Source organism: Equus quagga, chromosome 9, assembly GCF_021613505.1.
Source record: "Equus quagga isolate Etosha38 chromosome 9, UCLA_HA_Equagga_1.0, whole genome shotgun sequence".
In the NCBI taxonomy this organism is placed as follows: domain Eukaryota; kingdom Metazoa; phylum Chordata; class Mammalia; order Perissodactyla; family Equidae; genus Equus; species Equus quagga.
In genome coordinates, this window is record NC_060275.1 from 38,613,494 (window position 1) to 38,640,895 (window position 27,402).

The following is a 27,402-nucleotide window of genomic DNA, read 5'->3' on the forward strand; positions in this document are numbered from 1 at the left end:
ATGGGTTTATGCACACACACATACAATGGGTTGAATAGTGTCCCCCCAGAATTCACATGTACCTGAAATCTCAGAATGTGATCTTATTAGGAAATAGGGTTTTTGCAGACGTAAATAGTTAAGATGAGGTCATACTTGATTAGGGCCCTAAATCCAAGGCCTACTGTCTTTATAAGAAGGTCATGTGGATACAGAGACACAGATGCATGGGGAAATAAGGTCATGCCATATTAGAGGCAGAGATTTGGAGTGTTGTAGCTACAAGCCAAGGAACACACTGGGCCACCAGAACCACAAAGAGGCCAAGAATGATTCCCTTCTAGGGCTTCCAAGGGAACAGAAGCCTGCCAACACCTTCATTTCAGACTTCTAACCTCGACAACTGGGAGATAATACATTTCAAGCCACCTAGTTTGTGGTAATTTCTTATGGCACGGCTAGGAAACTGATGATACATATATACACTTTTGTACTAATCTGTTTGTTTCAGTTAACATATTGAGAACAATTTTCATATCTTCTTCATGTGTAATACTTATACTGATTTTCACCGTATAAGTATACCACAATATACCTGATGCCAGAATTGTATGTTAACACGTTTAATTCCAAGAACTTCTAGTTTGGTTGTCCCCCTCTTTTTCAGTTAATTATTATTTCAAGACAACAGATCCAGTGGTCATTTAAATGCTAACAATGACCAAATCATTGTTGGCTCACAAAAAAGACACGGACATTTTTCCACGTCCTATAATTCTTCAGGTGATTTTTTGGGGAGAGATTTAGTTGTTTGCTAGTTAGAGTCCTTAAAGCCAAGAGACATTATCAGTTCTGCCCTCCCTTATTAACAGGAAGGGAAGCAAGCAATCATCTTATTTGAAAAAAAAAAAAGTCATGTCCTTGGCCATCGTAAACTAGGGGAATCACAGGATGTCCTGTCTAATGGTATTTGGCTTCCTTTCACGGAACAACTTCAATTAAAGCAAAAAGAACACTCAACTCTCAACTGATACTTGAACGGCTGTGAACTGCTCAGTCTCAACCAAACACAGAAAATAATCATCTACAACCTAGATAGTAAGAGATTACTGCCATATGGAAGCAGTAACTCGTCTGAAATTTGGCCTGAGGGTTTTGCAATAAAATGAATAAATGACAGATAAAATAATTTGTACTCAAAAATCTACTAGCAGACTGAGGGCATTTGTGAAATCATAAGTGACTTTACATTTTATATCATCTTTGGATTTTGAAACATGTGTGGTTAAGAAATTTGGTTTTTAGCTGGAAAGATTCTGGAAGCCAAGCAGCCCCAACCTCTCAAAAATAACAAGATCTCTCAGTAGACCCTTTCAGGTAAACCTAAGACCTTACTGAGCTTTGCTTCCCAGTTTCTAAATTTTGCTTGAGGCAATTTCTCCTTAGGGGTTTAGAGAAGTCAGGAGCCAAACGGACACCACCACCACTGCCAGATTAGATAGAATGGGAATGGAGCGAGGAAATGGAGCCAGGAAGGGTTGGGGGATGTTTGCCTCAGAATTTAAAATAAAGAGGGGAGGGCAGCCAATACTTTAACCATCCTGGGTAAAATTTTGAAAGTATGAAAATGGTTCCGTGCCATCTTTAAAGAAGAAAACATCTCTACACATATTTTACTCTTAAATTGAATAGTGGAAAACTTGATCTAGCACTAAGGGGACACTCAATACGAAGAAAAGAATACCTACATCACTATAAGGCTCTTCTCTACAGAATTAAAAAGAAGCATCTCACATCTATCAAGACGCCAAAGAAAACCTAGTTCCTAAACTTCATTCTTTCATGTGAAACTTTCAAAGTGGATTCAGTGTTTTTTCCTGAGCTAAAATAATGATCCTGTTATTACTCTGCAGTCTATTTTAATAGAATCATTTAATATATACTTAGTGAGAGCTGGACCTAATTGCTAGAAAAGGCACCACGGACAAAGCCCAGGTAGAAACAACTATTCTTTTTCTTGAGGGGTTTATATCAGGTTAAGAACACAAGACCCATACCCATTAAAATCTAAGGCAAAACTCTACAGTATCCAGCATATATTTTTCACAATCCTCCAACAATATAAACCACCTAATTTTTAAAAATGGGCAAAAGATTTGAACAGACACACTTCACTAAAGAAGATACACAAATGACCAATAAGCACATGAAGAGATACCTGACATCACTAGTCATCAGGAAAATATAAATTAAAATCTCACTGAGATACCTCTGCACATCTGTAACGATGGCTGACATTTAAAATTCTAACGATACCAAGTGTTGCCAAGGATGGGAAAGGAACGTAAAATAATACAACCACTTTGGATAATTATTTGCAGTTTCTTAAAGTAAGACAAACACAAACTATATGACCCAAATCATTCCACTCCTAGGTATTTATTCCCAAGGAATGAAAACACATTCCCACAAAGACTTGCACATGAACATTCATAGAAGTTTGACTCATATTTGCTAAGAATTGGAAACAACCCAAAAGTTCATCAACTGGTGAAGGATAAACAAAATATGGTATAGCCATACCCGGAATAGTACTCAGCAACAAAGAGTAACGAACTGCTGATAAACCCAGCCTGGATGAATCTCGAAATCATTATGCTGAGTAAAAGAAGCCAGACACGAACGAGTATAATCTGTTTTATTCCATTTATATAAAATGTCATCTAATCTACGGTGACAGAAAGCAGAGCAGTGGTTGCCTGGGGCTGTAGACAGAGGAGACAGCAAATCCAGAGGGTACCAGGAATCTTCTGGGAGTGATGGCCAAGACTCCTTGAATCAAAAACTTAAATGGATGCAGTTTACTGTACATAAGTTAATTCTTATTAAAGTTGATAAGGGAGGAAAAGATGACAGTCTAATCTGTTTGAATTTTTCCCAGATTCAATTTGGAATTTTCAGACACATCTGCTATGTGCCAGGTGTTGTACCAGGTACTGAGGACGTGAAGATCATAGATTATGATAAAGACAGTGTAAAGGAGTAGATTGCAACGACAAGCAACAATACCAGCTAACATCTTTAAAGGCATTTACTTTGCACCAGTCACTGCGTGGTACACTTTATATTCCATATTTCATTTAAATCCCCATTAAGAACTTTGAGAGGTTGATGCTATTATTATTGCATTTGCACATGAGGAAAATGAGGCTTAGAGAGGCTAAAAACTTCGCCTTAGACCACAGAGTTAGAAAGGGGTGGTGCTGGGAGAGAAAAGAAGTCTCACACCAGAGCCGAGCTTCGCCCGCTTTCCGACACTGCTTCTTCAAGGAGCAGTGTGGGACTTTGAGAACCCCAACGGGTCTTACTGTGCGGTAGGAACGGAGGCGCAGGAGGGTCCAGGCCATATTCTCAGTCCAGACCAAGTTCTGAACTAGAGTTGAGGTAGCAGTGACACACACGTCACACAGGCTGGAAATAATGTTCAGTGTTATTCATGCTGACATCTTAAAGCCTGCGTTATGACAATGCTATCTGCCTGTCAGAAATCCAGGCCGAGAAAAACTGGCTTCCCAGACCCGAAACCTGCTTTTCAATTTACTGTGCACTGCTACCCTACTAAGGGGTTGTGGAAAGACTTACAAGTCCCCGTTCCCTCTAGTAGCCAGCCCCTGCCTAGGTGGCTGATGGCTCTCATCCTTCTCCTTCCTCCTGAAGAAGAAATATTGGAGGAGGAGATTTACTCTGTCCCCAGAAACAGAAAGAGAGGGAGCAAGGGGGGAGGCGCTGGTGCAACCACCCCAAGAAGCCCTCAGCCTGCACTGGGCTTCCCCCTCCATACTGCACCCACTAATCATCCCCTCTTCCGCTTCCTCCTTTTCTAGCAGACACTCAGCTCACAGGCTCCAGAAGCTTTCTATTGCACGGTTACTGATGGTGAGCAGGTCCCTATAGCTGGGATAATGTATTCAAAGCTCTCCTCTTCTTTGTTTATTCTTAATTGGTCAGTCTCCACGGGGATTCACTCAGCCTTCACCCAGACGGGTGGGTGCGGGGGCTGGAGCAGGGGGTATGGGGAAGGCAGATGGCTTGCTTCCCGGCCGGCGTCACACCAGAGCAGGGGTCACATTAAGGCCAGATATTGCTCAATAACTTCTATGAGATGGGGGGTTAGACCAAGAGTTTGGGGGAGGCCAGAGGACTGCAGCAGAGTGGCTAAAAAAAAGGCAATAGTCTGTAATCTCACAGTTTTAGGACCCCGCACAGTACCTGACGCACAGCATGTGCTCAATAAATAAGAAAAAATTCAAAGAGGATATGGAAAAAGGATCCTCACAGAGGATTATTTTGCAGTTAGTGCAAGATTCATGGAGCACACTAAGCAGGCTGGACACAGCACAAAAAACAAGACAGGCGGCAGCTCCAATGGACTCTGGAGAAAATGAAACAAAATATGGACTATGGATTGCTATGTGCGAAACCTCAGAGGGCAGACGCTGCAGGAGCACATTTCATTTGTGATCTGTGAGGTTTTAATGTAAGTACGATACTCGCATCAGGCAAATCTTTAACATCCATGTGCCTTCAATAAATCCATGAATATCTTGAGATGCTTCCCAACATATTTCAGCAAGTAAAACTCATCGTTAAAATTAATACTCATTTAATTTTTAAAATCCATGCTATTAAGGTGGTAAGTGAAACACCGCTGATTGATTAGGTAATGCATTTACACAGTTCCAGTTTTTTAAAAAACATAAAAAGGTACAGAGACTTTGCTGTCCAGTTCCCACCACTATTAATTTTTATCCTTTCAGTTTTTCCATGCACATCAAGTAAATATGAATATATATTCTCATTTTCCTCACTCTTTTACCTTAGTATACTGTACTGTTTTTAATGTAGTGATGGTTAAATACAAATATCATACAAATTTGGAGATCAAAAGCAATAACCCTTTTATTTTTCCTAAAGTGGCTTCTTGTACAGGAGAAGCAACCTGCCCACCACACAGGTCACTCAACAAGCCTCAAACTTGTGCCTCAAGGCTGTATTAAACCTTACACACAGAGGTCACCGTAGGGGACACACAAACTCAAACACAGTTGTTATTTACACACTTCATTTCTGAAACTTTGGAAAATTATAGGAGTGATCGTTTTGTCCTTGCCAGTATCAGGACAAAAATCACACAATTACTTTATTGGGGTCAGATGTGGGTACCTGGCCACTTCAGACTCCTCCCACCAAGCAGTGCCACCTGCCTGTTGTCCCTCATCATACTAGAGGCTTTTCAAGGAGGGGCTTATTAATTAATACGAAGATTATTAATCTTTGTATTCCAAGGGCCCAGCATGGAGTTTGGCATATAGAAGAAACTCAGTAAGTCTGCTGAAAAATTCTTAAGAGACTGCCAGAATTTTGGCATAAATTTGTGTGTGTGTGCGTGTGCGTGTGTGTGTGTGTGTGAGGAAGACTGTCGCTGAGCTAACATCTGTGCTGATCATCCTCTATTTTATGTGGGATGCCACCATAGTGTGACTTGATGAGCAGCGCTAGGTCCACATCCAGGATCCGAACCTGTGAACCTCAGGCCGCTGAAGCGGAGCACGCAAACTTAACCACTAGGTCACTGCACCAGCCCCATGGCTTAAATTTTAATGTAACAATAATTGTGTAATTACTTAAAGAGTAGGAATTTTAAAAAAATTATCTTATTAGCAACCTCAATCTGAAAACACGTTTTGGCATTCCAAAATGACAAAAAGGAAGCAGACCGGGGTTGGGGAGAGGAGTCCGCTTTAGTAGCTTCTCTTTTTCCCAATCTGCTGAGCACCAAATGCAAACCTTGCAGGGACTCAGGGAGGGCTGTCAAACGAAGGGACACTACTGTTTATAATCAAAGTAAGACTATGAACACAAGAACGCCTCCCTGAGATGTCAATGCCTCCAGCATTTTTGACAAATTACCTCTCGGGGCTTTGCCAGGGTAGGCTGATGCTAAATAAAGAACAAAGAATTAATGTCTTTAAAACAAAACTTAAAAACAAACACTGCTTCTGGAAAAACAAAACAGGATCACAGAAATTTAAGGTGCACCTCACACAAAGGGGACTGCCATTTTAGGATTATGTAACAACAAACGCTGGTCATAAACTTCAGGACCAATTCTGTACCCAGGATCACAAGCTTCCACCAAGAGACTCCACCAACACACACTATAAACGCTTAACATGTACTCTTCCCTCTCGAATCTCTTGCCCCATTCCCCCTCATTCCAAGTCATGGCCAAAATCAAATTCTTTTGGCACATTTTACCTGCCCGAACCAAACGAGGCCTAGAAATAACAGGAAGACTGAACTCTAGCTGTATTTTCTTTACTAGATAAACTACACGAAAGGACACCATCACTAAAAGCAGCCATCAGCTTGGCTCTCCTATGTATATATCAGCACCTTCTGCCCCTTTCAAAAAAATGAAATAATGCGTTAAGCAAGAAAGTTTGTCCTGGTTCAAGTATGAAAATCCCAATTAGCCTGGGGAGATTTGACACTGAAAGTGCACAAGTATTTTTTTAAAGTAACCTACTAAGAAATTATTTCTTGGTGGCCTATAAAGCTCTTGTTTAATCTTTACCTCACTAGTGATTTACTTTCATTAAGATTAAACGATCACCTTTGGGGATGCATTTAGCAAAAACATATTTAGGAGAAATTTCCTTGATTCATGCTATAAGGTGAAAGTCATATAATTTTAGTTTCTGCCTATATGAACTTTCCATTTTGAAAGAATTCTCTCAACATAATATAAATACCAAGGGCCAAAAACACCAAGATAAACAATCAGAATTTTTAAATGAGCTAAAAAACAAAGTTCGTCTGATACCAATGGGATGTGTGTAGAGCGTTATAAAAGAGCTGCTGGAATAGTGCTTAAGATATTAGTTGAATACGACATATCCAGTTTAGCATTACAGGGGCTGATAGCTGAAAGACAGCCTAAAGTCAGGAAGAATGAAACTATTCTAACATATATATTCTAACATATTTCATTGTAGGGGGGAAAGATGCATTTCACAGGAGAGGAAAAAATCAATTTTTCCTTTAAAATAAAATTGACAAAATTCAAAAGTAAACAAAATCCACACAATGTTGGTTAAACTCTCAGTCCACTCCATAGCCTGCCATCAAGGTGATCACCTTCCAGCTACAGGAGGAACTGGTACTGGAGCCATATGGAGGGTTCTGAGCAGTCCCATCGGAGTCATGTCTGTATGTTTTACGGCATTAAACGATTCAGGAGGATCCTTAACAATGAAGTACCAGACACACTGCATCTGAGTTTGGAAGGATCAGAAAAGTGTAAGTGCTATACACTAGCCACCCCTTGAAGTTAGACTGCTAACTATGAAGTGGGCATCTGACCTAAGTACCAGTCCTATTATGGGATGAAGCTGCGTTGATTGCTTCCACCCAGGGAAAGATGCCTTGAGCCAGGGAACATCTGTCTACCTTGTCTGGAGCCCTACATCAGGGCTGAAGACTTCTCTGTCTCATGGCGAATTATTCTCTAGTACTTCTGGATCCTGCAGGCTGGGGTACTGGAGGACTCCGTTTTCCGTTCGACTCTCATTTCAAAACAGGAGATCAAAGCCAACATGCACTCTGTTTTCATTATGCTGTTTTTCAATGTACTGAGATTTCAATGGCTTTCCATTGTCAAGTTCTGACCACCCTGCCTGCCTTTCAATGCTCCTGCCTTATTTTCCACCATGCACAACATGCACCTTGCCAGCCAATGAAAATTCTGATTCTAAAGCCTACACTCTTCTCACCAAAATGTTTGGTCTCCTACACTGTCTTTTAGCTTCCTACAGCATACTGGCCTTGAGGGTATCTTTTTCTACTTTAAGTCACTGTAGGCCCAGGAAATGCAAACCACTTTGGATATCAGATCAAGCCAAATATTCACAACAAGGTAAATCTGTTACAAAATGAGCGGCTCACACCTCTAACTTTGCTAGAACTCAAGGTCCTTGAAGGGACATCTAGCAGGCAGCCTGGCCAGATTTATACTCTCAAGTATTTGTCAAATTAATTCTCCAAACCAAATGGAATATTTAGATTAGTCCCAGTATCTCCCCCTCCAATAATCTAACGGATTATTTACTGCAGCTTCAAGAGGTCCCTGTAAATACAGAAAAGATACTGCATATGGAAATCAACCTCCTAAATTCAGAGGACCATCTCAAACCCCTGTTGTGCTGAGACAATGCCCTGTGAACAGACAAGACCAGTGACAACCACTGCTGAGCAGGGGTGAGCCTCTCACCAAGGGCACCCGGAAGACCATCCCTTTAACGGAAGCTCTGACAAAGGACTCTGAAAAGAAGTTCAAAATTGAGCATTTAATAATCAAAGCATCAAGTGATCCCTCGATTTTTAGAAGTACTAAGAAAAATATTAAGGGCAAAAATCACTATTTTCAAAAACCTATGATAGTGGCAAACCCCGATGACACTAATACACACACAATGCAGACACATAAAGCTAGACTTTTGCTGTCTGCAGCCACTGTTTTGGGGAATACGATCTGAAATCTGCGTTCTGCTTTAAGTGAGCCATGTTACAATAACTTCTATTAAATGGAACACACTTTCACAACTCTATCTTTTATACACACACACGATATATTCTGTTTTCCCTAACAAGAGTTCGTTTTTCAAAATTGGCGAAGTTGGATGTCAGAGTCAATGTTTTAGGCTTAAGTTTTCGTTTTGCCTTTCTCTGCAGTCCATTTCCTGGGGCCAAGTAATTTTTTTAAAGTATTCGGAAACATATGCTACTGTAGTTGCATGTTCAAACACTCATGTGGAAATAGTCCTCTGGACTTATACATTCATTCTTAAAAGCCTAGAGTATGCAAACAAAGATGGGGTGGGCAGAGGGCCAGTTAATAAATCTCATTTCCCACTAGCATCTGCAAGAAACAGAGCTATAGGGAGTAGCCTCTCCAGGGAGACCAGAGCACGACTCGTTCGCTCTGTGAATTAAACAGTGTCACCTCACACGGCCCACACTACATTTATTTTTAAGCAGCTCTTAAAATATATGGATTTCTAGTGCTCATAAATGCAACGAGGAAGCTAGGGCCGAGAAGGCAATCACACAGTAGTGGACGTGAGGCATGGAAACACATCCACAGGGCTCTGCAGAGCCATTATTTTGCACTTGCTCTTTTCAGCTGAAATTACTAATGCAGGGGTAATTTCCTAAAGGAAACTTGCTCTTCTAATCACAGTGCACGTTGGTTTCAATAATGATTTACCTCTCACTCTAGTCCATGCTGTGAAAATGGGTTCTGTTTACACCAAGAGATACCTGGGTTAGGATATCTGAGTCATGAACCATATCTGACCCTTATTTATAAACAATCTGGTGCAAATGTTGTGACAATAATCTCTCCTGCTGGGAAGAGTGACTGCCTGCCCACTGTCAGTGCTAGAGAGCCCTGTCTTGTTCTCCAGGTCTCGTCTCCTGCACTCACCTGTGCTACCAGCCAGGTGACGGTGTTCTTGTCCTCGAGCTCTTTAAAGAGTCTCTTTTCAGTAATAACACCATTCTTATATTTACAAAGCTCTTTTAAGAAATTCTTTGTTTTGAACGTCTGAAGATAACGTCACAAAAACTCTAAGAATGCAATGGGATATCCTTATATATAATAAGCAAATGTAGAAAATAAAGCCGAAGATGAAGGACCTGCTGGGGGCCTACCTAGAAGTCAGTAAAGGAAGCAGGAAGAGAGTTCCCTCTGATGGTTCCAGTGCGCTGGCCTTAGCAAGGCCCTCCGTGGGACCCTAGAGAACTCTCAGGCACACCTCGTTGTTCAGGGCTATATAGAACCTACAGCCAAAGTAAAATTTTTATTTGGTTAAATCTCTACTCTGACTTTCAATGCCTTCCAAGTTTCCTCAGCAATTAAATGACAATATTATTCCAGCCTCAGGATGCCAAAATAATTATGGAACACTTCCTGGACAGAAAAACGTGTCACATTTTTCCTTCCCCTATGCCCCTCCAAAAAAATCAACGGTAGTTATACGACATTGGTCATCCACTCTGAAAGAAAAGCAGACCAAGGGAAACATCGAGTGCGCCCGTCTGCCTGTGCACCCTTTGTATAATACAATACAAATGCAATTCGGGAGGCTTCCTTCTTCATTTAACCTATGACATCTGTCACTACAAAGTCCAGTAATCCTATTATATAAAATACAAATGCAATGATGCTCTTAGGGTCTTAAGAATTTGTCCAGTCAGATCTTCATTCAAATTCAGTTTTGTTTTTTACATATTCTCAGGTACCATTTTAGGGACTCAGAAAGCAAAATGAAAATAATCCAGCAAATGGAAATAACCTGAATTAAAAAGGTAAATAAACTTTTATTTTAAAGCAGTAACTTATTACCAAAAGGTAGCATTCAACCTTTCTGCCGAGTGATTTTCCATTGCTATTTCAAGTTAGTTCATATGAGTAATAAAACCCAACAAGGCAACTTCCTTTGGCCCATAGTAAAATTTGAACTCTTTCTTAAAAGAACTGCTACCTACCTGGCAGGGAATAAATCATTTAGGAAATGAGGGCTTCACACTTATACCTATAAGAACAGTTTAAATAAGAGAGGTTTAAAAACAACTCAGGATTTTTGTTTTGATAATTCTACCTTAGGCTTTGGAATGTTCACAGAGAAAGGGGGAGGAGTAAGGGAGAGAAGGGGCCCAACTTTCCAATCACAGGGGTCTCTAAAAAGAGAGTCCCAGAAGTTGTGGGCCAATTTCGGTTTATATTAAGAGAATAAGAAGCACTTGGAATCACAAGGATGCCATGTCAACATATTAGTTGGAACCATAAGGCATGAGATTTTGGTGACCTCATGGGCACAGCCAAAATTAACTCCAAGTATTTATATTACTGCCAGAGATGACAGGGCAAAGGTTGCTTATAATTTTTTTTTTGAGTCAGTAAATAGCGTGTTTTTTTGGTCAGAGAGAGGAAGTGGGGTACTTTTGGTCCTATTTTATAATATGCAATATTTTTACACACAGAATATTCTACCCATAACACCATCTAAATGTTTAGATGAAGTCCTAAAAAACAAAAAAAGTGATTTCCTGTTGCTCACTAGCTGAGAGGATGCGCTTTAGAGGTATATGCGGTCTGCCTCAAAGCAAAAGCATTGTTGGTGGTTATCAAGGTAATATTTAAAAATAACTACCCCAGTACAAAAGAACTTCAGAGGAAATATGAGTGAAGCTATCAGTCTCCCTTCAAGTCTGGCCCTGAGCTTCATTAATAGACTCTAGATGCATTCTCCATTACATTGTTATCCTTATCAAACAATGCAAACAATTTTAATGAGCTTATCTCCGAGAACATATTGCCAGATATGCTAATGTAAAAATGATGCCAACCGTACAGGCCAACTCATTAATCAAAAGGTTCACAATACAATGACCAAGATCAATCCCATCCTCAAAGAGACCTCAGCAAAATACCAAGAATTACCTTCTTACTGTAAATAAGGGCGGGCGGGCTCCCCCACCCATGCGGAGGCCACAAACTCCTAAGAAAACGCAAAACGACGCCCAGTTTTTTTTCAGGTCCCTTGCAGTCCAGTCTCTTTCTAATAATCCTTGGGTTCCATGGAGAAAATTTTGGTGAATGTCTGACACCATGACCTCTGCTGTCAATCCTTGCACCAATCAGCGAGCAGAATTCTTACAAAGCTCCATCAATCTGGCGGTTTAACATCACAGACTGCAGCTTAATCTAGAGGATTCCATCTTTCCTGCACACACACCAGGGCAAGCGCAAACATTTTTCTCGCCATCCTCCTGTTCCCTGCCTTTAGGCACAACCTACCTAATGGTTCCTTTAAAATCTAAAAGGGAAGGAGGAAAGGAAGTGCTACAGCCTGTCTCCCTTTGGAGAGGGGGAAAAATCGCCTGCATTTTTATAAATGTGGAAGGAAAGAGATGGAGGGAGACCCCTGGCAGGCAGCAAACCTATTCACAAAACGCTTTCCATCTGCAGTGGTGAAGCCTCAATGCATACCCAACGTGACACATGGAAATAGATAGCAAATAATCACAAACGCACGTCTGCACCGCTCCGGGGGCAGTGTCTGCTCCATTATATAACGGGCGGATTTCCGCGCGCCCCCGCCGCGGTCCCCCGCCCGGCGCCGCTCCCGGTGCCAGCCCCATTACCTGTAGGAACGCTCCCCGCGCACTGTGTGCTTCCGGAAAGGAATGATGGTCCCGTTATCCTGGATGATGTCGTTGTTGTTCTCGCCATTTGGGGACAGGGTTTGGGTCGGACCAGGCATTGGCGCACTCCCGAGGAAGGGAACAAACCACTGAGGGCTGGCTGGGGAGGAAGGTGGCTGCGTCTCGTCTTCCCGCTCGCCCGCTCCTCGCGCAGACCGCGCCTGCCGCCTGCTCGCTCGCTCGCTCGCTTCTCCCCGCTCCGGCTCCCGCCCCGCCCTCCTGCGTCCCGCCCTCCCGGCTGCTGACGTCAAAGCGCCGGCAGCAGCACCCGGATCACGTGGCCGGCCCGTCACCATAGCAACCCGCTAACTCATCACCTCGCCTCAATCCGCACAGGGCCGCGGCATGACCACGCCAGCAGCTCCAGGCAGGCACCCGGGCAGGCCTACATCTGGCATGTAAAACCCCAGGCCACCCCCCAACCCCCCTCGCAGCCTCGCCTGGTCTGAAAACCAGCTCTTCCTCTAACCATTTCCTTTCCGACCCGTGCTCCAACTGCAGCTGTGTACACAAAAGAACGATTCAGGCAGAGGGGTGTGAGAGACCCTTTAACTCCTTCAATACCAAGTTCTTAGGCCATTAAAATTAAACTCGGTCCGGTTTCTGAAAAATATAAAAAGTCCTGGTGGCCTGCTCCTAGAAAATGTATTAGGCGAAAGGGTTAACAGTTTCCAGCTTTCTTCCCCAGTCTCCAAACAGCACCAATCTCGTCCCCAAAAGGAGCCCCAAACCTGAAAACCTAAGAGGAAGCTGTATTTCCTTCCAATCAATGTAGCCTTTACTTTAATAATGTCAAGATTAAAGATTGCAAATTAAGAGATTTATTGCACAAAAGAATCCCCAAAGAGGGTTTTTTAAAAAGATAACCACCATTTTAGAACATCATGGTTCCCCAGGACCTCCCAATTCAAATTCTTATATCCTGATACAGATAATTGACTCTTTGCCATTTATTTTATTTTCGTTTGAAATAAACAAGCAAACACCCAATTTAGTATTTGGAAGCTCTCAACGTTCTATTTGTTCTATATCATGGCAATGCAGTTGTCAAATACATTGGCTATGAGACAGGTACTGTTATTATTATCCCTGTTTTAAAGATGAGTAAACTAGCAAGATTACGTAACTTGCTCAGGATCACACAGCATGAAGTGGTGAACTGGAACTTCAAAATGACAATGTGATTGCACAGTGATCTATATTTAATGTAAGCCTAATAAATATTATAGATCAAGGTAAGAATCAAGTATTTTATGTATGCTCTCAACATGACCACTGTGAAAAGACAGCTGTTAACAGAATTGCTAGTACTGGGCAAAGTCTATGGATTAGATTATAAACTCTGAACAGACCCCAGATGTGTCCAGTGCTTTCCTCCAGAGAGAAGAGAGTTTGAAGGATTCTCTGCTTATTAAAAGTAGGCTCTGACCTTTTGTGGGGTGGTGGGAAGGAAAGAAGAATTGGGGCATAAAAAACACAGCATAAATATATGTAGCACAAAGTATGAGGCTATGGCCCACCCCTACACATCACTGTGTGGTTTATCAGCTGTATCATTTTGTGATACAGATATTAAAAACAAGTAAAAACTTTGTCATTCCTGACAATTTGCCAGCATATCTCCCTAGTAAGAAGTTATTTCTGGCATCAAGCTTCTAGAATTAGAATCAAATGGTTTACAACCCAGATGGTAATGATAATCTCAAACGACGGGGCTTTTTTCTTTTTTTCCTATTTTATACTCTCCTTTTGGGCTATAATTTTATTTTCTGTTTCTCCAGTGAATTCACAGTGTACAAATTGATTCCGTCATCTATATCTTAGCTTACATGAGGCTTTTTCTCATACAATAAGGATCCAGCTCTGACCTAAGACTGACAAGGTACACAGATAAATATATCTGAGACACACCAAGCCTCCCATTGCACAATGAGCTAAAAGGGTTTGAGAGTGTAGTCATTGCTACAAAGATCCATGTTTCCTCTTTCTATTTCTGTTACTGGACCCACGGTCGTCAGTTTCCTTACTGATTCGTTCTGTTTCACGAAAGCTTCCGCTTTCTTTGGGGACAGTCTGAAGTTGAAAGCCACAGTCTACAAATCAAATATTTAATGTTTTCAGAGTACACCCTCTCATTTTGGATTCTTCATCTTACTTTTCCGTGATCCCATGTTTAAGTCATATCTTAAACATAATTGGTGTTATCGTGGGGACTAAATTTGTCAGAATTTGAATGTGTAGCTCATTGGCTATACCAACTAATTTTGTGGTGAAAATATTCCTACTGTTTTGAGCCTGCTCATAAAGGAGAGGACGATGGCCAAGAATTTGGGTTGATGGGCTAAAAGGGGCGGGGTAGTGAGCCAGGTGAGGGAGGTATCTAAGGGCCCTTGTAAATCTACCTTACGGACCGCTCTGAACCACATTACTATAAAGGGACCCAGAGAGCTCCAGAGACCTGTGATTACCCTCCGAGATGCTGGGGTAACAGGGGTAATAATTTGAAAATATTAAACAGATGTGTTTTCATTCCTCTCCCCATAAATCAGGTTACCCGGCAGCCATTCTCCAGTTTAGCCCTAGAGAGAAGGGGCGGGCAAATTCCACTTGGGGAAGGCGGATGCTAGGATATAGAGAAAGTGCAGAAAAGGCAGGAAGAGGGAGGGGAGAGTCTACCCTTTCCAAACCCAACTGGGTGTAGAAAGAAGGGGATGAACGTAGGAAAAGGCAGGATCTCCCATCTCCAGGTCCCCAAAGGGAGACGTTAGAGAGGCTTTGTCTTTGTTCTCAGAAGGGGCTTTCTTTTGTCTTGTTTCCCATTTGAGACTCTGGGAAAAGACCGCCTTAAAGATTGTTTCCCTGACACCTCCCTCCCCAAACAAGATGCAGCCCCATGAAGTGAAGACTAAAATCGGTGGCCTGGTATGGTTAGGCAGAGAGGCTGGGGAGAAGGATGGACATCTAAAGACCGAATATTCACCCAAGAGATGTTATTCAAAGTCTAAACTGGAAGAGGCTGTAATACTGTGAACTGGCAAGTTGAAAACCCTTTGTTCTCCCCACCCCTCAGCAGGGTGAGGAGAATTACATAGCTCATTTAGAAAAAAAAACTAAGCTAAAATGTTCAAGTACCTCCGACTGTGGATTAAGGTTTTGTCTTATGTATGCAGGTATATCTAAAATAAAGTATAGGCATCGCCAGCTGCCCCATGGAGAAGTATCATGATTAAAATTGGGGCTCTGGAGTCAGGCAGACCTGGGTCGTCAGCTAGGTTTCACCACCTGCTGGCTGTGTGACTCTAGCAAGTGGCTTTGCATCTCTAAGATTTAGTGTCCTCATCTGTGAAGTAGGTGTAATAATACAGGTTTCATAGTGTTGCTGTGAAGATTAAATTATATAATATACTTAAAGCAGTTAACAGTTACTCAGGGTCTGACAGATAGCAAATGCTCTCTAGTGGTGGATGTTATTCTTAAGCAACATGTTAGGTGTATCCTAAAATGTTTATTCATTCTCTGGACACTTATAACTGGACTTCTTGTGTACTGGCAGCTGATAAACAAGAAGAAAGGTCCCAGGCTCTGTCCTCAAGGAACTTATAGGGTTGTGGGTGAGCAAGATAAAAATACCAGCAATTTTGGTACAACATAATGCTGTAATAATGGTACCACATAGGGTGATATGGGACCATAGAAGATGAGCACCTAATTCACATGAAAATTAGGAAGTAGGTCTGAAAAGTTTCCCCAAGGAGCTATTACCTAAGCCTTGGATGAGTAATAATTATGCCCTTTTTTCTTCATTTCCTATGTGCCACACAGAATATAAGATCTCTTAGGGCAGAGGCTTCACCTGTTTGTACGCTGCTATATCTGCAGTTCCTAGAATAGGGCCTGGCAGGTAGTAGACACTAGATGAATATGTAATAAATTCATTTACTCAACAAATACCTGATCTGATTTTCACAACAACCCTAATGACAAAATTGAAGCTCAAAGAAGAAAAGCAACTTGTCTATGATTGGCCTTTGGGTTTTCTTGCCTCAAAAGTTCACATGCTCATCTATTAGGCTGTCTTGTCATTTAAAAGGGGAATGGTAGTAGAGAGACAAGATAAAGGGCTTTTCAAGCAGATACACTTAGGTTCAGAGGTAGGAAAGACTGTGATGTCTCTGGGAGACAGCAAGTTGTTTAGTATGGACTGAGAACAGAGTACACAATGGCAGGAGATAGGGCAAGGACCAGGGGCAGAAAGGCACTATGGCCAAGCTAAGGAGGTCGACCTTAATTCTGAAGGTGTTTTGGAACCAGGAAGTGCTTTAGGGAGGGAAATTAATGGTGAAATTTGCAGATCAAGAAGGTCTGATGCTGGCAGTAGTACAGAGGATATACCGGAGAAGATTCGAATGAATCAGTGATGAAAGCCTAAACTAAGACAGAAACCAAGGGGTTGTAAAAGAAAGCACAGATTGGAGATATTCAGAGGGCGTAACCATAGGATTTGCTGACTAACGGGATGTGAGCACGGATGCTGATGGGGGTTAAGTATCGGTAGTAAAGGAGAAAGAGACGTTTCAAATGAATCCCAAGTTTATGGCTTGGGTGACCAAGTGGATAATGGTATCATTTATCAAGCTAGGAAATACAGAATGAATTGCTCTTCTGGAAGAAATGTTCTCAATGTGTTTTGGATATAGAGGAGTTACCTATAGGACATCCTAGTGGTGACAATGAGTGGTCCCTGGGCTTCACACATAGTGGGTATTCATTAAGTATTTGTTGAATAAAGGAATATGTGGTCTTTGAACGTATATGTTTGACTCAGAGACATATAAGATTTGGAGGAAAATATTTCCAGGTGATAACTGAAGCTGTGGGTGTTGATGTTCTCACTCAGGGAGAAAGAGAAGGCCTGGGATGGAACTTTTGAAAAGCTGAGTGATAAAAGAGAAGCCTGCAAAAAGAGACTGTGAAAGATTTTTCCTGATGGGGCAAATCACCAGAGGGAGTGCTCTCACCAGGCCCAGGGGAGAAACAGGTATCAGAGAGGAGGGAGAAGTCTCTAGGACCAAACGTCACAGAAAGTTTGAATCAGATAAGGGCAGAGGAGTGTTTACCAGGTTTGATAAGATGCTCTCCAAGATATTTTTTAAGAGGTTGGATTTCAGATTAGCCCCATCGATGATTACTGGAGAAAATAAGGAAATCTTCAATAAGTAGAGAAAGCTGCAATTCTTTGCAAAATCACTAATATTCTGACTTAACAAAGATATTGAAGGAAAGAGGAGATATTAAATCGAGGGTCATATATATAGTATCAGCAGCCAACCAGAATCAACAAGTATTTGCAGTAAAAAGTTCCCAGCAATATTGGAGGGGGGCAATATGTTAATGAGCACCTGCTAGGCACCACATGAACTGATCCTACCTCTGAGCCCCATTCTAGTGGGGTCAAGACCTATCCCCGCCAAAGAAAATAAAAGTTCAAATATTTAAAATGCATGTTTGGAAAGCAGGATTTCTAAGGCGGACCCAGAGGACACAGAGCCATGAGAGCAAAAAGCAAAAAAGGAAACAAGCAGCAGTCCCAGCACGCAGTTCAATCAAGGAAGATGGAACTGGGCTCCAACCCAGATCTTAATTTTCAGAGTTCCTAGGTTATAGCACAATCCCGTTTCTCTTGAGACTTAGGCCAGCAAGCACTGATAATTGCTTATTGGCAGAAGTCATTGTCTCTCTCCTTCTCCAATACATGAGGTTCATCTAGAATAGGGATTTTGCATTGCCTTGGGTTTGAGACATGCAAAATACAATAGCAGAGAAGATATGAAATCATTAGCCAGGAATGGAGGTTGATCCTGATTTCATCCCACAAGCACCTACTCATCACAAATGCCTTTTCCATGTTAGAGTGTGTTCACTGAAGCTGATAATCGCTGCTGTCAAAGGCATTCACAGCTGTCACAGCACCTTCAGTGGAGGCTTCCTTAGATTGTTATCACCTCTGAATGCAGACAGAAGATTCCACTTAGCAGTCACCATTGCTGCCCTGGGACAAGTAATTTCTCCCGTGTGTATGTCCTAGGATATTTTCAAGTGGGGAATGGCAGGGACATGTTATCAATCAATGGATTAAAATATGCTCCACACTCAAAATGATAGCAGTGAATAAATATGCCATTGGCCGGCCAGCCAGTGGCGCTGGCCCTGTAATCACATTGGTGGCATAGAAATGTATTTGAGAATGATCCTTGCTCACACTCTAACCTGGAGTCATAGAAGATTTTATTAGTTCTTCCTTAGATCTGATGAGAATTTTATGATATGTGTATGCCTCCTGGCTTTTAGTAATATCATTTTATTTAAGAAAAATTGGTGCATGTTTTCCCCCAGATGAGGACAGCCCTTTTCAAAGCCAGCCTAAACAGGTGTTCTCCTCCAGGACTGACTTCTGAGATTCGTTGTCTTTGCAGATTATTTATCGACCACATTTATAGTTATGCCGGTATATTCACAAGGCAGAATTTTGTAAGCCTCCTGCCTATTTGCAAGTAAAATAGCAAGGTTTCCTTAATGTCAAAGCACTGAACACACAATTGCCGAAGATAAGATTTCTCTGTGTGTTGGAATGTTCTAATTTTCTTTTTCTTGAATTTCCTCAAGGTTGGACTTAATTTTGTGGAATAACTCATAAAACATGATGGGAATGCAATTTAAAAACACTTGCAGTGCATTGTGATTTCTGTAATCATTCAATCAAATCTGTGCAATGTGAGGTTTCAGTCTATTCAATAAAAATTTGCTTTTGAATTATACCATCTGGTTAAATTTAAGAGCTTTAAATATGTTTTCCATAAAAATACAATGTGATAAATGTTATAATTGAAGAATGTATTAAGTATCACAGGAATACAGGGACTAAAGTAATCATGCCTGGGGAAAATAGGAAAAGCTTCCCCAAGGCTTGTATTAGGGCCAATCATGCGTTCAACAAAAATCTGAGCACCTACTATGTGCTAGGAACAATTCTAGGCATTGGGGATGCAGAAATTAACAAACGACAAAATTCCCAGCCTTCATGGAACTTACACTAGAGTATATGAGCGGGCGTGTTGTGGAGTACGAGAGTTGGATATGAGATCAGGTAGATCGCTGAGGGACCAGCATGGACAGGACTTTGAATGGCCATGGTAAAGACTTGGGCGTGGAACCACGGTTAGAAACCATTAATTTGTAGTAGTGTCTGTTGGTACAGACGTGAAATTTTCTTTAACAATGACATTAATAGCTATAGCAACATCTAACGTCTGAGTACTTTTTATGGGCCAAGTGCTACGCTTTAATTGAATAGGTATTTTAATCCTCACAGAAACTTATGAGGAAGGGGTGATTTTTAAATCCTATTTGTCAGAGGGGTTAACGAGTTAAATCACTTAGCCTGATCACTAGCCAGGAAGTGGCAAAGCTGGGCATGAACACACATGCCAGGTGTCAAAAGCCGTCATTCTTACTCACTAACTCAGCCTGCCTTCCACTAGGGTCTGATAAAACCTGGGCACGAGAATACAGAATTTAGGGTTGGGGAGTAGCAGGGATGAGATGGCAGAAGGACACAGAGGCAAGAGAACATAGATTCTGGAAGGCAATTTACCTAGGCAGCAAGGAGGTAAAGCCAGGAGGAGGCTGGAGGCAGAGAGAATGAGTTAGGGCTGGAGACTATACAGGACAGCAGGATCCCTGGTGGTGAGGGACTGGAGGAAGAGGACTACGGGAGTTGTAAATTACAGTCAAGGAAAAGGGAGGGGGAGGGAGGGAGGAAGAGATACCAGGGCTTGGGGTTAGCAGTATATGTGATTGAGAGAGGAAAATAATTTTCTTATCTTTATTTATAGTGATTAACTTCTTTTTTCTGAGTAAACCTTAACTAGTAATGTCCATTTCTTTGCTATCTTCTGGAGGAGAGAGGAGACCGCAGGCATTTTTTTGGTATGTGTTTTCAAAGTTAAATTCTGCTTTCATTTTCACTATGCCAAGACTGTGATAGTTCAACCATCCAGCTATAGACTTGCCTATTTGAACGCTCTCACTGAAATGTGTCCATGCCCAAGTTTATGAAATCCCTTTATTTCCTTCCCCTATTTCCACGTTTAAGTAAAACACAACTTGTTGAGCTGACTGGGTAGGACAACTGAAAAGGGACAAAAGGCATCTTGGGCTCAATTGGGTGACAAGGGAGATGAAGAAACTCTAGGTATCATGAACAAATAAATAATTTCCCAGAAGACTCAGAAGGTTTCAAGAAACAGTTTCCTCAGGGCTCCTAAAAGTCAACTAACCCATTGGGATTTATTTCTGATTTTGATATTAAAAAGTCCAAAGTGAGAAGAGACTCTTTAATATAAATACAAAGCCAAGGGCATGGTTGGGGGAACAGTAGTCATAACAGGTACCAGTGGCCTCCAGAGTTACAGATCCACTTAGTACCCAGGCCACCAATGGCAACCAGAGACATGGGGAGGGAGGGGCTTTCTGATCCTGGGGCTTGTGTGGAGTCTGGCGAGCATGGCTACAGAGCTACGGCTCACACATGGCTCCTCTTCAGCATGTCAAGGGAACATGAGGCCAGCAGCTGGGAAGCAGTGTGAGTAATGGATGAGAAATCCCAATTTCTGACCTCATCCAAATAACATTTTTAAAAAGAAAATTAAAGAAGCTTACTTCATTAAAAAAGAAAAAAAGAATGCAACTGGAAATCATGAAGTAAGACTAAGTTTCCATCAGCAATGTTTTAATTAGAGCTTATATTTTATTTACCCGAGAGCTTATAATGCCAAGTATCTTCAGGTCCTCAATTCGCATTCACTGAACACCTACAGAACATGAAACATGAGGGGTCCATCTACAGAGTACAGCACACAAAAACAAAGGGTCACCTTCAAGTAGCTTCCATTTAATTTCTGTATGAAGGAATCAGACCCCTAGGAAATTCAAAGGGATCTTAGTCTTAACATCATAGGGAGCCACAATGAGTTAATAGTTAGCTGATAGAGCTAGAATCAATCCTTGGGATTAACTCCCCTACACAGCCTGCCTTTCATATCCTTCCCCAAGCCCCCATTTCCATACTCTTCAGGGAGGATCTTATCAGCCTTCAAGGATGCAATGGGATCATTACAAATGGGAAGTAATGGCATGCAGTGCAAAGAGCACGTCTAGTGAATTATTATTTTTGCCTTCCCCTCCTTCTTCTGGGAACTATTCCTTCAAACCTTGTAATTCTAGTAGAACTTGCCAATTATAATATTCCATCCTCCTGGTCCTAAGGATTGGTTCAGAGTTAGGCAAGTGACCCAAGCCAGGCCATTTAGAATATTTTTCTAGGATTTTTAAAAATTAGAGCTGCAATGTGTGAGTGCGCGCGTGTGCGCGCATGTGTGTGTGTGTTTGGAAGCAGAGGGAGGTGGTATCCTCCTTATTGATGGTAGCACTTTAGAATTAAGAAAATATAGTATAAATTGTTAGGCAAGAAAAAGAAATAAAAGGCATCTAAATCTGAAGGGAAGAAGTTAAACTGTCACTATTAGCAGATGACATATTATATATAGAAAACCCCAAAAACTCCACCAAAAAACTGTTGGCACTAATAAATGAATTCAGTAAAGTTACAGGATACAAAAGCAATACACAAAAATTTGTTGTGTTTCTACACTAATAACTATCAGAAAGAGAAATTAAGAAAGTAATCCCATTTACAATTGCATCAAAAAGAATAAAATACCTAGGAATAAATTTAACCAAGGAAGTGAAAGGTCTGTACACTGAAAATTATAAGACATTGATGAAGGAAATTGGAGAAGACACAAATAAATGGAAAGATATTCCATGTACATGGATTGGAAGAATTAATATTGTTAAAATCTCCATATCACCCAAAGCTATTACCTATAGATGCAATGCAATCCCTATCAAAATTCCAATGGCATTTTTTATAGAAAACAAACAATCCTAAAATTTGTGTGGAACCATGAAAGACCCTGAATAGCCCAAGCAATCTTGAGAAAGAAGAACAAAACTGGAGGCATAATGCTTCCTGATTTCAAAGTACTTTATAAAGCTATAGTAATCAAAACAATATGGTATTGGCATAAAAACAGACACACAGATCAATGGAACAGAGTAGAGAGCCCAGAAATAAACCCACACATATATGGTCAATTAGTTTTTGACAAGGGAGCCAAGAATATATGATAGGGAAAGGACAGTCTTCAATAAATGGTGTTGGGAAAACAGGACAGCCACATGCAAAAGAATGAAACTGGACCACTATCTTACACCATACATGAAAATTAACTCAAAATGGATCAAAGACTTGAACATAAGACCTGAAACCATAAAACTCCTAGAAGGGAAAATAGGTGGTAACCTCCTTGACATCAGTCTTGGTGATGATTTTTTGGATTTGACACCAAAAGCAAAGGAAACAAAAGCAAAAACAAAGTGGGACTGCAAACTAAAAGGAAACAATCAATCAGGTTCCTACTTTGTCCTCTGGGGCCATAATTTTTGACACTCTTCCCTTCTGGAGGGTGGATCTATTTCTCCTCCTCTTGAATCTGGGCAGGCTCTATGGCAGCTCTGAGCAATAGATTTTGGTAAAAATTATGCCAACAAGCGCCTAACCTAGACCTTACAGTGACTGGCAGCTTCTGCCTCAGTCTCTTGGAAGCCAGCTGCCCTGTAAGAAGTTCAACTACCCTGGGACCACCATGCTGTGGGAAGTACGAGCCATGTAAAGAGGGCCCAGAACGGGAGACATGGGGAGGAGAGAGGGTGATAGAGGGAGGAGGTGAACTTACAGAGTTCCAAGTCTCCAAATACGTGACTGGTGAAGCATTCTGCAGCCCCGCCCACCAGAGCTGAGGGTGAGCCACTGTGTGGATCAGAGATGAATTGCCTAGCCAAGACATTCCTGAATTCCTGATCCACAAAACCATGAGCTATATAGCAAAATGGTTATTTTAACTTGATGAGTTTTGGGGTAGTCTGTTATGCAGTAATAGATAACAACGACACCCCATTGGTTATCCATTGCTACATAATGAATCACCCCAAAGCTTAGTGGGTTAAAACAACAGCGATCATTTTATTCTCTCTCATTATTCTGGAGGCTGACTGGGCTCAGCCAGGTGGTTGTTCCTTATGATCTCACACAGTTGTAATTAGAAGATGGCTAACTACTGAAGTCATCTTCATGGCACAGCTTTGTCAGTCTCACAGCTGGTGATTGAGGCTGCCTTTTGGTTGGGACCTCAGCTGGGGCTCTGGTGATAGAACACCTACACACACTCTCCACGTGGACTGGGCTCTTGCACAGCAGCTGGATCCCAAAGCACTGTCATCCCTAAAGAGCAGGCAGAAGGGCATGGCAGTTTTAAAATCTAGTCTTAGTTATAAAGCATAACTTCTGTCATACTTTGCTGGTCAAGGCAACCAAAAAATCCACTCAGATTCAAGGGGAAGGGATATTGTCTCCACTGATATTCTAAATGGGAGGAATGTCAGTACCACACTGTAAGAGAAACACATGGGATGGAGCTATTGTGGTGGCCATCTTTGGAACATACATTCTGCCACACCCACCCCGCTCTACCTTCTTACTCCCCATTTCTTCAGTGTGGGGTTGTAAAAGCAGGAATCCAAGAGAAGAAAGGAATCAGTGCTCAAGGATTGAGTTTCAAAATAGTCTTTGAAGCCCATGACAGAATAAATTGAAGAAAATTTTATGAGCTTCAAAAGTCTGATTTTCAAGTATCAAAAGCTTAAGATCCTTGAATGATTCAGAACCTAAAGTTCATGTTATAAGCCACAAGACTAATGACTAATTGAAGACTATTGAGGGTAAGGGCTTGTTGAGCGTCCCTGACAAGACCCCAGGCCCACTTGGTATTTTGTGAGTAACGGGAACCTGTCCATTTTTATACCTGGAAGCCTGAGGGATGGCAAAACCACGCGGAGTTTCCTGAATCACCATGGCACAGGAATAGGAGGGAAAGACGTAGGTGAAGGGTTTAGGGTGACACTGATTTTTCTGCAGAACTGCTAAATATTTCAGGAGAGTGGGAGGAGAACACACCTGACCCCATATGGTAGTGACAGAAACATCAGCAGAAAATAGGCCTCTACTGCTGACCGAGCCAGTTTTCCTGAGGGAGGGTTGCCATGAGAGCAACTCAAAAAAATCAGATCTCCATTCAGGTTTCCAGAAGCACCTTGTAAAAATGTGGTGTGGTGTCTGTAGTCAGCATTGCATTCTCTCACTTACTGAATAAGCAGACCAGAGGCAGAAGCAGAAATTAGGTTGGCACCATTGGTTTGGACAATACACAGTGCATTTAGCGAGAAAGCTTCCCCCTATTCGTTCCCTCCCTTTCCATGTTTCCTGCTTGAACTGAACCCAGATCTAGCACTCAGTTTTGACTCCACAGAATCTTTGTCCTTCCCCGTGTCTCTCTGATTCGGTCACCACACCTATACATTTCACAAGGTGACATGTAGGTCCCTCCCTTTCCTCTCCTGCTCCTAACACCCTACTGCAGACATAGTACCCCATGCCTAGACATAGAGATAACTTTCCTCCCTTCTTTTTCAAAAGTCTTCAGCGGTCCCCTATCACTTTCAGGATAAAAATTGCAAGTTTTACTTTTCGCATTCAAGGCCCTTCACAACCTAAGTACCATTAGAAACACATACCCCACCACCTATAGTAAGGGTGGGATTTAACTTGGTTACCTAGTTCTGCCTCCTGCTATCACCATAAGAAAAGACTTCGTCTATATGTAATAAGCAGAGAGAAGAGCCTGTAAACTTTCCCATTTGGAATCCCTCACAAATGTTCTTGTAGAAATAGATTCTTCCATTCGATGGTTGTATTGGGCTATGTTCAGTGGGACTGCCAGACCTCTAAGCTACTATCTGAAAATGACTTCAGCTGCTTCATTAGAAAGCTAGGAAGAGGCTATTAGTCAAATGAATTATGAGGCAAATGTAACAATATCTGAGTTGTACTTCTCCTTAGACTCCCTGTCCATCCAGGACGTCTGGGACCAGGAGAGAGAGCCAGGACGTTCAGCCACCACCATTCTCATCTTCACAACTGCTCTGACTAATCAGATTATATCATTAAAGTCAGAATCACTGTTTTCAGCAAATTAAAATATCAGCTTAAAAGTTCCTAGGCAATATCGCTTGGAAGAAGTAAAGAACCAGAGCATTGCTATTTCCTACTGCTGGTTAGAATGTTCAAAGTTTGGCAGAGGGTAAGTTCTGAGGCTGGACAACAAGGCTAAAAAAAATTTCTCTGGCTGGTCACTTCCATTTGGACACAACTTGCTGAACAGCAGCCTCACATTCTGCACGCAAAACACTCGACTCTGGGTAAAATAAATCATATCATGAGTGGCCTCCTCCCACATTCACAATACTTGAGAAGAGTTCCTGAAGCTTGGACACAGTGCTGTGGAGCTGAGCCAATAAACTTCACAGCAGTTCTGAGACAGCTGCAAATCCATGCTTATGTCATGCATTGTACAAATACTATATAAAGGATACGACATTCAGATCAAGAGAAGAAATATGGCTTTGCTAGTGCTAATCAAGATGAGAAGCTTGATTTCACTAAAAAGACAAGAATAATCCCGTTTCCTAATTATGCAATTCTAAAATGTATAGTTAATCTTTATTACTTTTTGTGTGTGTGTGAGGAAGATCGGCCCTGAGCTAACATCTGTTGCCAGTCTTCCTCTTTCTGCTTGAGGAAGACTGTTGCTGAGCTGACATCTGTGCCAGTCTTCTTTTATTTTATGTGGGATGCTGCCACAGTGTTCCTTGACGAGTGGTGCTAGGTCTGTGCCTGGGACCTGAACCTGTAAACCCTGGGCCACTGAAGTGGGAGCATGCGAACTTGACCACTACGCCACTGGGCCGGCCCCTGTATTACTTTTCTTATTTTATTTTGTCCACTCCCCCTCCTCCAAGCAAAATAATCATTTACTTCTATCCTTTAAAATTATCGCTCTAGTCATTCAACATGGAGGAAAAAAACCAACATCAAGCCAAACCAAAAAGAATTTGTCAGTCCTCTCTGAGTTTTCCATATTGATTTTGCCCCAGGAAAGACAATGTCCTATGCAATGTGAGATGTTGCTGTCCCTAACATTTTCTGCAGTATAAAGGAAAATACTAAATTTACAGAAAAGATCTTTTTCTGATTCCCCTTGAACATCAGGCAAATGTGAGAGCCAAATTTTCTGCATGATTTTACGCATGATTGTAATTCTCTCCAAAATGGGAAATGGAGGTTAAGTGAACTTTTGGATCCTGTCCCATGGATCTTAGAAAGTTTTATTAATCTCAAGATTCTTGTTTCCATTTGCTAAAGAAAAGCAAGTTATATAGCTATTGGTAGAATTGAAATATACAAATATTTATTTGCATAAAATGGTTTGTTCGACTGCAGTCTGAAAAAAATGGCATTTATAGTCAAAAGGCTTTCAGCAAATAATTGCAACGGCTATTCCATGAGTGAGGGATGATGTCAGGGTGCCAATGAAAGGAAGAGGGACACAGAGAGCTCAGAATTTATGAAGGGGTTTGAAAAGATCTCTATTCTTCCCAAGCTTCAAGTCAGCAGTTTAAAAACCTTTAGTAAATAGGATGAAGACTGGGAAGTTGCTAACATCCCAGCTCATGGTAGCAGAGAGAATTAGAAGCTCACTGAAAACTCAAATATTCAGAGCCCTAGAACTGTGAGTGCTTCTAATGCAATAAAACCTGGGTGCTTCCCTCAGTTTCCCCCGACACAAATCAAATCATTAAAAGATATGTGATAGAGCTGGGATACACTATTAGCTCAAAGCACCAATTCTTTGCCATTTATATGAAGATTTTGACCAAAAAGTGATGTTGTTTAACTTATTTTTACTGTGGCTTATGGAAGTTTAGTGCAATATCTTTGACATTTATGATTAAATAAAACATATTTAGGTTATCACATTCTTATTATGACAAATATTTGACCATATCTCAAATTTTGCC

At 41.4% G+C, this 27,402-nt stretch overlaps 1 protein-coding gene across 3 annotated transcripts in view; it reads right to left on the bottom strand.

Annotated features, from left to right (window-relative positions):
• MAPRE2 (microtubule associated protein RP/EB family member 2) overlaps positions 1–27,402 on the bottom strand; it is a 144,299-nt gene that overhangs the window by 79,324 nt on the left and 37,573 nt on the right. The window contains exon 1 of one of the 3 annotated variants that reach the window (XM_046671638.1): positions 12,250–12,497. The exons of the other annotated variants lie outside the window; for them this stretch is intronic. Coding sequence (XP_046527594.1) covers positions 12,250–12,368 — 119 coding nt within the window. The 5' untranslated portion in view covers positions 12,369–12,497. Of the gene's footprint in view, positions 1–12,249; positions 12,498–27,402 lie in introns of those variants that run through there. 3 annotated transcript variants of the gene reach the window in all.